This window comes from Acanthochromis polyacanthus, chromosome 16 (genome assembly GCF_021347895.1).
Source record: "Acanthochromis polyacanthus isolate Apoly-LR-REF ecotype Palm Island chromosome 16, KAUST_Apoly_ChrSc, whole genome shotgun sequence".
Lineage (NCBI taxonomy): Eukaryota > Metazoa > Chordata > Actinopteri > Pomacentridae > Acanthochromis > Acanthochromis polyacanthus.
In genome coordinates this window covers 25,855,925-25,868,853 of record NC_067128.1, presented here as the reverse complement: position 1 = coordinate 25,868,853, position 12,929 = coordinate 25,855,925, and the positions used below count along the sequence as shown (strand labels likewise).

Sequence of the window (12,929 nt, the reverse complement as noted above, 5' to 3'; positions counted from 1 at the left end):
ATAAAGCTGTGACTTCTCATAGTGCGACTGAGAAAAATCAAATCTAATTTGCTAGTCTACCAAAGCTAGCACTATGGCAAGTGCTACATTAGAACATTTCAATCTTTTATCAAGCCAACTGTATTATGAATACAGTCTTAAGAAAACAATTTTTCAGTTTGTCCTTATATTAAAGGTCAGCTCTGGTGAAAATCAACTGTGCTACCTTGTTAACATGTCCATATGATGTTTTTATAGGTGAGGAGACAAAAAATAAGGAACATATGCAGTCAGCAGGAATTTCAACCTTGAGACTGCAATGCACTGATGACACTGAGCTAGACATTAATATGCAACAAACCCAAGAAACCAATGCTGTCAACTTGCAGAGTGGGACTTTCTGTATCATTGTTCTTCTTCAGAATGGGTTTCCAGGTCAAACACATTTGTTCGGATTACTCCAAAATTAGGAAGTGCCACTGTATTCTGAATTTTCCTCTGAGGATTAATAAAGTCAGTCTAAGTCTTTAAGTATGGTTCAGAGTAGTTTACAGAGTCGTAGGTTCGCTTGTGTGCACTCCCATCCCATTTGCACACTCTAGATGAAGCAACAGAGTAGTTAACTCCAATTTCATTTCAATTTTTTCATAGAAGAACTCTTTTTAGTATGTAACTTTGATACACAGAGATGAGTGTTTAGAGGTAAGTCAATAACCGTGTGGCTCACTCCTTTACTTTAACTTCCTCAATCAGGTAATTATGGAACTTAATATTAACCAACTATTTTCAAATGTGGTTACATAAAACAAGCTAATGCAGAATAATTCAGATGTTTAATTTTCCTACATTTTCACACCCACATGACCAGCATCAGTGGATTTTTTTGTACAATATATTTCTCAGTTTACACTGTCAGCTAAGTTTGTGCAAAATGTTTTTTATCACTTTGTTTGGCAGCCCAATAAATCATGTTTTGTGTGTATTCTAAAACATCTCCAGGGGCTACTAAGTTGGAAACAGTCAGTGCATTTTCCCATTTGAAAATAATGAAGAAGCTTGTACTTTAGTTTATCCAGTCGTTCTCTGTGTTTAACAAAATCCAACCTGCATCCCAGCTTGGCTGACCTGCAGTGATGTGCATGTCTGCTTGACATATTGTGGAGATTTTCTGGGCGTGCACAACAGTTACCCATAACTGCCTTGTCTGTGTAGGTTGGAAAAGATGGTTATTTGCACACTAACATACTGTAATTACAGCTTGTGTGCCATGGTCATGACATAGTATGCTTGGCCTCCTCTTAAATTACGCCTATTCAGGCTCACCATGCCGAAGACCATGCAGGCACATGCTGTACCGGCTCTGTCCTGAAGGAGGGATGCAATAAAATGAATGCCATTTACTAGACCATGGATGACCTCAAAACCTCCTTAAAAGTTGAGAATCAATATCCAACTTCAAAACAAAAGTTTTTCAACTGAACAAATAGTTAAATAGGACAGGACGTTTTACTTTTGTCTTTAATAGGATTCATGTAAATACCTGATATTTCTGCTTCACAGGTATATTAATCTTTTCAGGTTGTTTTGTTCATCCTTGACACTGCATAATTTGAGTTAGTTTTAATTTGAACTACCAGTGAAAAATTTAAAAAAAAGAGTGGACTTACAGTGCTGCCTGCCAGCCCGATTTCATGTAAAGGTGACCCCTCTCTATGCGTATGTTATTAGCAAAGTGCATCCTTTTGGGGAGGTTTTCTTTGAGGTATGGCCTCATTGGCTGGTCAGGGTTCCTGCACTTCAGAACAGACACAGACAAGGAGAATTAACACACAGCTGACGGAGAATGAGATTGTTTGACGTGAAGCTAAGCAAGCAGATAATTTTTCATTCTGCTTATCAATACAAGTGTCACATTTGGAATAGTTCACATACCGACAGGTTCTTTACCAGTCCCTCATAATTGACTGAGGGAAGAAACACAGTACAAGGTCACCCACGATAATTTCAAAGAAAGGGACACTGAGTGATGTTGCAAAGCAGGGAAAAAGGGAAGGGAAGGCGAATGTTAGTCACATGAAAAATAATCCTCTGGGAGGTGAGTTGGTCTAATGCGAGCAGCTGGGCCTTGGATCACAGTAAAGTCAGAAGAATGTTCCTGGTAATTTGACACAAACACTGCCTTTTCACATGAAGCCTCCTCCATGCCTGTCAAAAGAAGAACATTAAATAATCTTTAGACGCACAATGACACATGACAAAGTTCGTAAACAAAATATCTCAGGGAGGACTAGTGTTGAAAGAGAAGTGTCAAAAGTGTGTCTTATCGGAAATGTTTCTGAAGACAAAAAGATTTGGCATTTTCACAGACACAGAAACATACAGCAAATAATGGAGATGATTCGAACACTTAAATTTACAGTATGACATTTGTAGTCACTGTTTCAGATGTGACATGAAAATTGGTGAATCCTTCACATTTCTTGCCCTTTATGACTGGCAACAGACTAATTACTAGTACAGTAATTACAGTGCAGTAATGCATACCTCCCTCCCACTGAGGGGCATATGCTGCACAAACACGGGTATGTGTATTCACTTCAAACGCACAAAAATAGTCCTGCTGAAAGGCACCATTCATTTGTGCAGTGAAGGTCATTTGTTTATCCCACTGTACAGCCACATCCAGTGGCCACTATGGACTTTGTCACTCTTACTTTCTCGGCTGACCTAGGTGTGATTGGCTGAAGTCTCCTGTTAAGGGCTAGATTATCCTAAAGCCTAAAGCCTAACAATAAAGTGCAGACCACTTAAATTGCAATATGTTTAAAGGTTATTATAGGAATTTAGGATCCCACTGACACCAAAAAAAACTTCAGCCTACCCTAACTTTAATATATGTAATTACAAGACTAAACATATGGCCTCCAGATATCCAAAGAAACATCTTCAAACAAACAAAATATTCACCACGTGTACTACCAAGAACAGCTTTTTCCAGTAAATGCACACTCATTTCTTTTTCATTTTTTCTCTGGTACAAGCTTATGTTGTTCCTTGCAGTAACTCCATCCATCCATCCATCCATCCATCCATCCATCCATCCATCCATTATCTATACACTGCTTAATCCTCAGGGTCACGGGGTGCTGGAGTCTATACCAGCGGACTTAGAGTAAGGGCAGGGGACACCCTGGACAAGTCATCAGCCTATCATAGGGTTATATATAGAGACAAACAAGCACACTCATATTTACACCTCTGGAAAATTTAGAATCACCAATTAACCTCAGCATGTTTTTGGACTGTGGGAGGAAGCCGGAGTACCCAGAGAAAACCGATGCATGCACAAGGAGAACATACAAACTTCAAGCACAAAGATCCCAGGCCCAGGCCGAACTGGGGATCTTCTAGCTGTGAGACGGTGATGCGAACTATTGAGCTTTGCAGTAGCTCAATCAAGTCACCAAGATGTCACTAAGCCTTGAACATCTCCCTCAGTAGAACACAAGCTCTGAAGGGCTTTGCTAATGTGAGATGAATGTTAAAATGTGTCTAAAGATGTATCCATCTTGGCCAATCATACAAATAAACAAGGACAAATTATACTTGTTCCTTCAAATTGCTAAAAACGTGTGCATTCAGTTTTCAGTCAACTGTTTTGAATTGGTTCATGTTGTTTTAAAGAAAAGAAATGAGATCTAATCATAGTTGTTTTAGTTTGTTTTTCTAAATTCAATAAAAATCTGCCTCTGCCATGATTTGTAAACTTCATCCCAGCTGTGTGGGGTGTCTCACCATGGTCAGATACGATTATTATATTGACACAGCGGTGCAGGTCTTTCTCTGTCAGGCCATCCATCAGCATGCCCATAATCTTGTCCACATTTGCCAAGGCCTGAATCACCTGAAGACACAGCAGTTCAAACTTTAAGTGAGGTAACACATGGTGGTAAGAAAATTGACAAACACTGCAATTTAACCACGCAAACAAATCATTTACAGCTTGCTTCAGAAAATAAATGTTTAGTAAATATGAGCTAAACAGCTTTGTCAGCAGTGGCTACAATTTTGACGACTAAATGAAGCTCGAAATAACTTTTCAACTGAAGGAAAGACAGTACATAAAAATAAACTAATTTAAAAACCAAACTCGATTCAACCTAGAAAAATCGATTCAGAAAGGTTAAATATTACATATTAAATATTTAATTTCATCTTAACTGATTTTACAATTATGCATTATTTTGGTTCGTTCATAAATCAAAAATATAAAGACAGCAATGGTAATATTTGAAATGTTAAATGTTCCTTGGCCATTTTCACACCCTTGGCACTACTCCTTTTGACAGAATTGGTGCAATTCAAAAAAATGTTTGGCTTTCTGCCAAAAACTTCTTTCTTTATCACAGTCCACATGTTTTGATGCAGTCAAGTTTAGACTCAGTGAAGGCCCATCTAAAATCCTAATTCTTGCCTTATTTAACAATGTGTTTACAATTTTTGATGTGTATTTTGTTGTTGTCTTGTTGGAACACCCCACTGCATCCAAGACACAACCTTCTGACTGATGATTTTAGGTTTTCCTGAATAATGGGGAGGTAATTCTCCCTTTTCATTATTCCATTTGGTTTGTGTAAAGCATCAGTTCCCCTGGCACTCGTGTGGCCAAATAGCTTAATTTTTGTTTCTTCTGACAACAAAAATTTCCTCCAGAAGGTCTTTTCTTTGTCTTTGTGATCAGCAGCAAACTTCTGCCGAGCTTTAAAGTGCTGTTTGACAAAAAAGGGCTTCCTTCTTGTATGGCAGCATCTCGGCCAATGGCAATGTGAAGCATGATTGATTGTGGACATTGACATTTATGTTCCAGCAGCTTGTAATTTATTGCAGATCTGCTTTTTGGTGCTTCTTGATGACCCTAGGACTGGTCCGAATAGCAATTTGTGGGGTCAGAATATTCGGGTCCAATTAATTACAAATATCCGAATACTCCGAGTATTTGGATCTCAAAATTAATATTCGGATACCACCACAACAACCAAATATTCAGATATTTGGGTCCAGGACTAGTTGACTCTTGACCATCCTGACCAACTGTGATCACTTTTCTTCCTGATCGTCACAGTGACACAACTGTGTCATGTACTTTATAAGATACAAAGATAGAAAAGATATAAAACAGTTGTTTGCACAGTTGATTTGGAGATCTGAAGTATCTTTGAAATGGCTCCAAGTGACTTTAATGACTTGTTCAAATCAATGATTTGCTTTTTCAGATCTTTTCTGAGCTCCTCAGACTTACTTCTATAGTGTTTGTCACAGAGTCTAATGAATGGATCAAATGTGTCCTATTTAAAGGCTCAGAGGGTTCAGCAGCTGCAGTCAATCTTAATCAGTCACAAGAAGATAAGTTGACAAAAACTGACTACAACTGACCAAAACTGATAATTTAAGTTGCTATATGTATAGTTTTGAGCCAGCAGATTTTGTCATATTTCCAAAAGACCTATAATACATTTATGAAAGAACCAAAATGCATCACTGTTTATTGTGACAAAGATGTGTGCTTGTCACAACAAAAACAAAACAAAAAAACAACTATTATTCACAACTGTACACAGGCCAGATTCTGATGTTGCACTGCTGGAGCTTCATCACACCCAGATTGTTCTGAAGCAGTTACTTGTTGCATGTCTGACTGTAAGAATGAGCAGATTTCACCTACTTGCACAATGGTCTTTGTCTTTCTTTGATCTGATACAGTATAAAGTCAGATCAAGATGTTACCTCTGCTTATGACAGCTACTTCATTGTTGAACATTCCATTGACTATACAAATGAATAATGAACTGTCCAGATTATAAATTACACAATTACTTAAAGGTTCTTATTTAGCCCTCTACTTTTAGGTTTAGCTTGAGAGTGTTTTAGGCATGTGCAAACAAACTATAACATCCATAAATGCTCATTTTATATTTGTGTATATGTTTACTTTGTTAACTGGTGCACAGTCCTCAAACACACATGCAAATAATTTTAATTTGTACCCTAAATAACATGTATACAAAGAGGGCCAGTAAAGGTAAATCATCAGGTCTGGTAAAAACTTGATGGAAAAAAAAGTTGCTAGTTGTTGCCCCAGACAAACACCGATAAGGCCTAGCATTATGACCACCTGCTTTATATTGTGTTGGTCCCCATTATGCTAGTAAATCTCCTCTGACCTAGTAGGGCATGGACAAATGACCTCTGGGGATGTCTTGTGGCACCGGGATGGTGGCAATAAATTCTGTGGGTCCTGTGGGTTGCAGGGTGGAACCTACTTAGATCAGGCTTATCCTGACACGTCCCACAGATGCTCAATAAGATTTAGATCTGTGGAGTGTGAAACCCTGGTGAACACGTTAACTCTACCGTGTTCCCTGGGCCACTCCTGAGCAGTTTTTGAGGTGTGTCAGGGTTGTCCTGCTGAGGATGGCAACTGGCATCAAGGACTGCTGTTGCCATGGGGGGTGTGGGCACCTACAATGTTTAGGTGGGTGGTACATGTCAAACATCCACATGAATGTCAGAACTCAAAGTTTCCCAGCAGAACATTGTATTATAACAAGATGATCGATGTTACTCACTTCACCTGTCAGTGGTCATAATGTTGTGGCTGATTGGTGTATGTCACACAGTTCCATAACTATAGGTTACAGGATGTATACTAAACCATTTTCATAATAGCAAACTTCAACCCCTGCTCTCACTATTTTCATTGTTTGTTTGTTTTTTTTACCTTGTCAGCTTTTATTTTAAGTAAATAATCACCAGCCTTTTACTGCAGGTTTTGTGAATAACTGACCTGGCTACTTCCTGGCCCGTGACGATGCCCTGATGTGTCAGGCTCATCCAGGTACAAAGTGTAAAAGTCGCCTCTAAAATCACAAAAACAGGTAAGCATGATGTTCACAGTTTCTCAGTGGAATTTCACAATATAATCCTTTCTGATGTAATTAAGAAAATGTGATACCTTTCTCCTTGAGGTAAACTTAACCACTCAAGCAATGTTGACACTCTGTTCTCAAATGGAATATCCCTGTGCAGAAAAGAGGTTTCATATAATTATATCATAAAATCTAAAATTCACAGACATGAATTCAAAAGTATGTAAAATAATGGCATCACTCTTACTTATCATACTTCATGTGGATATTCGGGTAGGTGCCATTGATGGCTACATCAGAGCCTGGCCAGAAGAAAGTAGCTGTTTTCAGTTTCTGACGCATAGCAGTGACCCAGATCTGAGCAGAGGAGAAGTAAGGAGGGAAGTGAAGGAACAGAAGAATAGGAAAGTAGAGAGGAAGGAACAGAGAGAAAACAAAGGATAGGGATCGATATAAGACAGAAAAGGCATGAGAGGAAAAGAAAGAAGGCAAAAGAATAATGGAGAGAAAGGAAAGAGTAGGGAAGAAAATTAAAGGGAAAAAATTAAATGAGACAAAATAATTAGAAAGCACATGATATGAAATAAAGGAAAGGAAAATAAACAGGACGAGAGAAAAGTGAATATCTAGACTCAGTGAGTTGTAGTGGCAACTAACTCTTTTATCTCTGTACATCATTGCAGCATATTTAGTCCATTAGGATAAAAGCATAATCCCTCACAGCCCAGTCGGGTCTGATGGCAATTTAACAAGTTCTTTATTCGAAATCAATACCTATTAGACTGACCTGCTGGTAGATATGCAGGGCATATGAAGCAGGGCATATAAACATATTTTGGCAGATGCACTTTGTTTTATGGGTTCAAAGTCATTAGGAAAGAATTTACTCTTGAAGAATTCATCACTTGACGTGGGTCATCCATCTTTCCTTGTCTTGGAAAATCCTATGGCTGCTGTATGGCGAACTTTTGTCACAGTTGACAAATGAGATTTAAGAGACTTCCCATGGAAATGAAAACCACAAGACATAATAAACAAGTAAAACTCACTACTCTGAGCTCTCCCAAGCTGTCATTTAGCATGAGCTGCATCCAAATTGACTTCAAGAAGCAGATTACACTGAGAGCTCAGTAATGAATTTTGCTCACTGTCTTGTGCTGTTCTCAGAAAATAAATTACAGCATGATCTGAGCATGATTTTTAAAAATTTTTACAGAAGACTCTTGATTGTGATTTTCACAGATTAGGGTGTGTCAAATTTTGCAAGTAAGTGAACAATACTGTCAGGCTCAGACTTCCAGATGTGTGAAGCAATTTTTTTTTAACAACTTGCAAAGAACTATCCTTTAGAGACATTGCTCAACAAAAACTGAATTTCCCTGATGTGTTAAAAAAAAAAGTTAAAAAAAAAAACTTTACTAGTATTTACTTTTGGGCAAGAGCAACACTTACTAAACTGAATTAACACAAAATATCATGGTTGCACTGATTCACTTACTGGTTCACCTTGGTACCATTTCGCATTGAATTTCTCATCAGTTTTCAAGCTGAAGAAAACATCTCGGCTCACATCATACATCTTGTTGTCCACAATCCCGTGAGACTCAGGATAAAGACCCTTTAGGTATCAGAGATGAAACACAGTCTCAGTGAGTCATTTTGATACTTGGTTGCAGGAATTTAAAGTAATTATCTCCTCTCTCCGATCTCTCTAACTAAAATATTACCAGTAACCACAGTAGTTTATTGTAATTGCAGGGTTTGTTGTCAGTCAACAGAGGTGGAATTTACGTTGCAAGGCTCTCAGCTTTGCTGTGGTTGTTTTTCAAACACATGTATACCATTAGACCTCAGAAGCACAGTACATTTCAACTATTGTGAAGAAATACCAAGAGTAATTACAGCGAAAAGCCCAGAAGTTCATTGTTAAACTGTGGTACAGTACCAACACAGCAGCAGTGGAAAGTAACATGTATCTAACCACCGTGTTTAGACTATGAGCCACTTTCGTTTCAAATGATATGCTGTTTTATCCTCCCAACTGACTACCTGTCAGAGAAAAATTTCAAACTTTGTAATGTGTAACTTCTAATTGACAGCTAAAGTTTTTAATTATTTTCCAAGATAATGTTCTACATTAAAACTTAAGCCTATGAAAAATCAATGTATTTCTAAAGATTAAATCAGGGGTTCCCAGCTTTTTAGCCTGTAACCTCTGGCCATGCTGGATGCTTTTGTTATACATGAAATATAGCAGAAAATATTATACAATACTGCAAGATGTATTATGTCATCTTTCAGATGAAAAAAGATAGTTATGCACTGTGGCCTCAATATAAACTACAAATATCAATAAATTAATGTCATAGATAACATATAATACAAATATATACAAATATATATTGGCCAATTCATATAAGACTACTCGAACATATTTACTTTGCATAGGACTTTAGCATTCTGGTACATTCACACTTCTATTATTGACAAAACAAGTCTGAAAAAACATCTGTTTTTATCCGAGAAATATATTTCTGATCCTGAAACGACCAGAAAAGACTTACTGTAACAATGCTGTAGTGGTTAGGGAAGGTCTTTGTGGGATAAACAGGTCTGATATATGGTGCTGTTGTTCCGATGTTTCCTGGAACACAGTAATGTTCAGTCACACTATGATGCTCAGAAAACCTAGAAGAGCTGTAGGGTCAGTCATGTGGGTGACTTACGCAACTTGCTGATGATAGGCAAGTGACTGCTGTGATCCTTCAGATAATCTGCCCGGAAACCATCCAAAGACACTAGGATCAAAGGAGGCCTGGAAAAACTGAGCAGGAAAAGGCACCTGATGAATATAAGTTCCTTGAGGGGACAATGAGGTGGGCTTGTGAACTGAAAGTGAAATAATTGTTCAGTGGGCAACACAGATATCTGTGGCAACAATGATGTAGCGGAAGTGGTGTAGAGTAGCTCTGTGTAGAGGCAACACAAAGAAACTTTTTGACTGAGCTACCAAGAGGGGAAATAGAGTCAAATCACAGTCATGCACAGCAGGGACAGAAATCAAATCAAAGAATGAGAGGAGTAAATCTCTTCCCATTTTTCTCTTCTTTGAAGTGATGCATGGCCACTTCCCTGGGAGTATATGATTATAGAATATCCAGAAGAGTTACAGATTATTGAATTATCATCTGTGGTTAGCTGTATAGTTATCAAAATATTGCAGCTACACATAAAAAATCAATACTTTGTTGGTAATGAGCAGAAGTATCAAACAGCACCAGTTTACAGATGCATTTTGATGTACATGAGGAAACTTCTGTAACTGTAAACTAAATATGTATTATTTGAAAATACTGATGCACTAAGCAGCTTGGCATGTTGTGTTAAATAAAAATAGCTGTTTCAACCTTTCCACAAACTGAGGTTCTAAAGAAAGCACTCTTCAGAGGCTGAATGTGTCACTATGTTGACCAGAAACTTTCCAACTAACATTGTTTGTGCAAGGCATGCAGTGTGCTAAGACTGTTAGACTGAACCAACAGGAAGTTGGGGACTGGAAAGCAACAAGCTGGGGATATATGGGGACAAGGTGGAATATAGAGCATTCTATTACTCTGTGCCAAAACGGACTATAAAATCAGCAAATAAAAGAATGAATTAATCCACAAATAAATGGACTAATTTACTAATTATTTCAAGGAACGATATTATACACTGACTAAAAGAAATACCAACAGAATTTATGAGTAACTATATCATACTATAATGAATAGGTAAAATTAAAGCAGTTTTAAAAAATGACACAAACCACAATACTAAATTTGACAACAGATTAATGAATTAATACATAATGGAATTTCAAAATCAGCTTGAAAATGCAGCCTTCAAAAGCGCAAAAAAAAGTGCACAATTTACATTTTCAAACATTTGCTTTTCTATTTTCCTTCTTTGTATTCAAGATTTAGGTAACACTTTAGTTCTGCATAGTTAAGAATTTATTATATAAAAAATGCTTGCAATCAGCATTGTCCAAACCAGTGTAAAGACCAAACAACTCTTAGAAAACAAAGATGTGGTTCAGCACCAGAAACAATATAAACAAACCCAACAGACCGAGTTAATTTGAGAAAAAAACAAATAAAGGCAACTTTCATGAATTTAATTATAATTTCAAAGCGAAAATAGCTTCATTTGGATGCACAGACTCTCTTTCCATAGTCTGATGAGTCTGTCTGGGGTTACTCCCTTACCATGTGATCATGCTTTTATGAAGCCACCCACACTCCCTACTCACAAACACATGTCTACTTACTCAGAGAACTCAGACTCATTAGCCTAGTCTCCATAGGAAAAAAAGATGACACCACAGGAAAAAACAAACCATGTGTTTAAGTTATTACATACCTCTAAAAAAAACAAAAAAACAAAGATGAACAGGCTAAAATGAACTGTGAGACAGAGACAGAAAATCGTCTCATTTTCAGCTCTGAAACTTGATATTAGAGGAGAGAACCCAAACCAGGGCAACAAAGATTTCATTTTTAATTGCATTTTAATGCATTCTAACATTACAGCAGTAAAACAATTTTTTTTAAAAAAGGAGAGAGTGAATTTCATTACCCAGGTGGACAATGTGGCTGTTCAATTCCCTCAGAGATCGTCTGTAGCCAGAGCACCCTTTCTGCTTAAAAAGAAGACTGTGATCAGTTTTTTGTTTGTTTTTAAAAAGCCATGTTTCTAGTTCATACAGAATATTTTTCAGTCAGTCAATAAAATAAATAACTAAATAACTTACAAGCAAACCAACCAGATTTATTTGGGAAAATAAATACTATATATTTGCATAATGTTTAACATTTACGGTTGCTTCATGTAAACAGAAGTATTCTTAATTGACATTCAAAAGGCAGCAAGCCAGTGATTACTTGGTTTGATAACATTTTCACTGGTAATGCTGACAGCTAAAGTAAAGAATCCAGCAACTGTACTATTAAATGGAATTGTTGAGTCATTTGAGGATGTGAAAGTGCGCAAATGAACAGTAGAGCTATGCTGTCATTCACATTCACAAGACAAATAGAGAAGCAAACATTTTCCAGCGTTTTTTGGAGAGAGAAAAGAGCAAAACTTTACTAAGAATAAATCTCCAAAAGCTGTAAGAATTAACAAAGGGAGATGCAAAACCTAAAACGAATATGACAAAATGAAATCAGCCAGACAGCTCTGGACCTCCTATTTCACTTTGGAAGCAACTCCCTCACGCCCCCACCCCAATGCATCTGTCAAATCTGCTGCTGCCTGGACATGTGACACAGGAGTCATGTTGGCGAGAAAGCTCTTCCTCACTGCCTCTTGGGGCCAGCAGTGTGGTTTGGACAGAACATGTGAATGTTCTGTGGTCTGTAATCCACCAGAAAACCTGCTATCAGCATTTTGCATTAGACACTGTCAGCCACTAGGAAGAAATGGAGTCCTGAGTTATTTTTAATTCTTTTAATCTGTTTTCAAAGGCCTCACCAAGAAAGCAGCACTATTAAAGATGTAGAAAAAGCACAGATGTGAATGATTTCTAAATAGCAGTCTGGGTCAGTGAAAAGTCAGAATGTATTCTTTCCATATGGCTTTCATCTTAGTTGTGTAGGAAATTTAAGTAAAAAGGAAATGCCACCGCACAGAAAGCACCCCACCCAAGCTAAGGGCAGCTGCAAGTCACAACCACTGCCCTCAAATTGGAAGAGGGGTGTTTCAGCATGGCAGTTTGAAACAAAGAACATACTGACACTGCTGCCCACGTCTAACCAGAGGGAATCTACAGCTGCAGAAAATATTTCCCTTCCCACTATAAAGTGTGTTTACGACATGCATTGCAACAGTTGGCCAAATGCCAATTCGCACCAAACTGACAGAAACATTCTGTGAACAAATCAGAGGCAGTCTCAGGGGTTAACATTCATCTATTTTTCTTTTTCACTGGCTGGTTGGAAACTAGGCTCTCCTTCACTGCTTCTCCAAATACTCACAGCT

The 12,929-nt window shown here is 37.7% G+C and overlaps 1 protein-coding gene and 1 long non-coding RNA gene across 2 annotated transcripts in view; one reads left to right on the top strand and one right to left on the bottom strand.

Annotated features, from left to right (window-relative positions):
- Positions 1-12,929, top strand: part of LOC127537755 (uncharacterized) — a 329,554-nt gene that overhangs the window by 127,144 nt on the left and 189,481 nt on the right. The window lies entirely within an intron of this gene.
- enpp1 (ectonucleotide pyrophosphatase/phosphodiesterase 1) overlaps positions 1-12,929 on the bottom strand; it is a 33,430-nt gene that overhangs the window by 13,844 nt on the left and 6,657 nt on the right. Inside the window, exons 3-13 of the mRNA XM_022205142.2 lie at positions 11,526-11,586; positions 9,632-9,729; positions 9,470-9,549; positions 8,404-8,523; positions 7,153-7,262; positions 6,992-7,057; positions 6,824-6,896; positions 3,775-3,883; positions 2,053-2,184; positions 1,912-1,943; positions 1,647-1,774 (exon numbers count right to left, since the gene is read on the bottom strand). Of these exons, the coding sequence (XP_022060834.2) occupies positions 1,647-1,774; positions 1,912-1,943; positions 2,053-2,184; positions 3,775-3,883; positions 6,824-6,896; positions 6,992-7,057; positions 7,153-7,262; positions 8,404-8,523; positions 9,470-9,549; positions 9,632-9,729; positions 11,526-11,586 (1,009 nt within the window). The remainder of the gene's footprint in view (positions 1-1,646; positions 1,775-1,911; positions 1,944-2,052; positions 2,185-3,774; positions 3,884-6,823; positions 6,897-6,991; positions 7,058-7,152; positions 7,263-8,403; positions 8,524-9,469; positions 9,550-9,631; positions 9,730-11,525; positions 11,587-12,929) is intronic.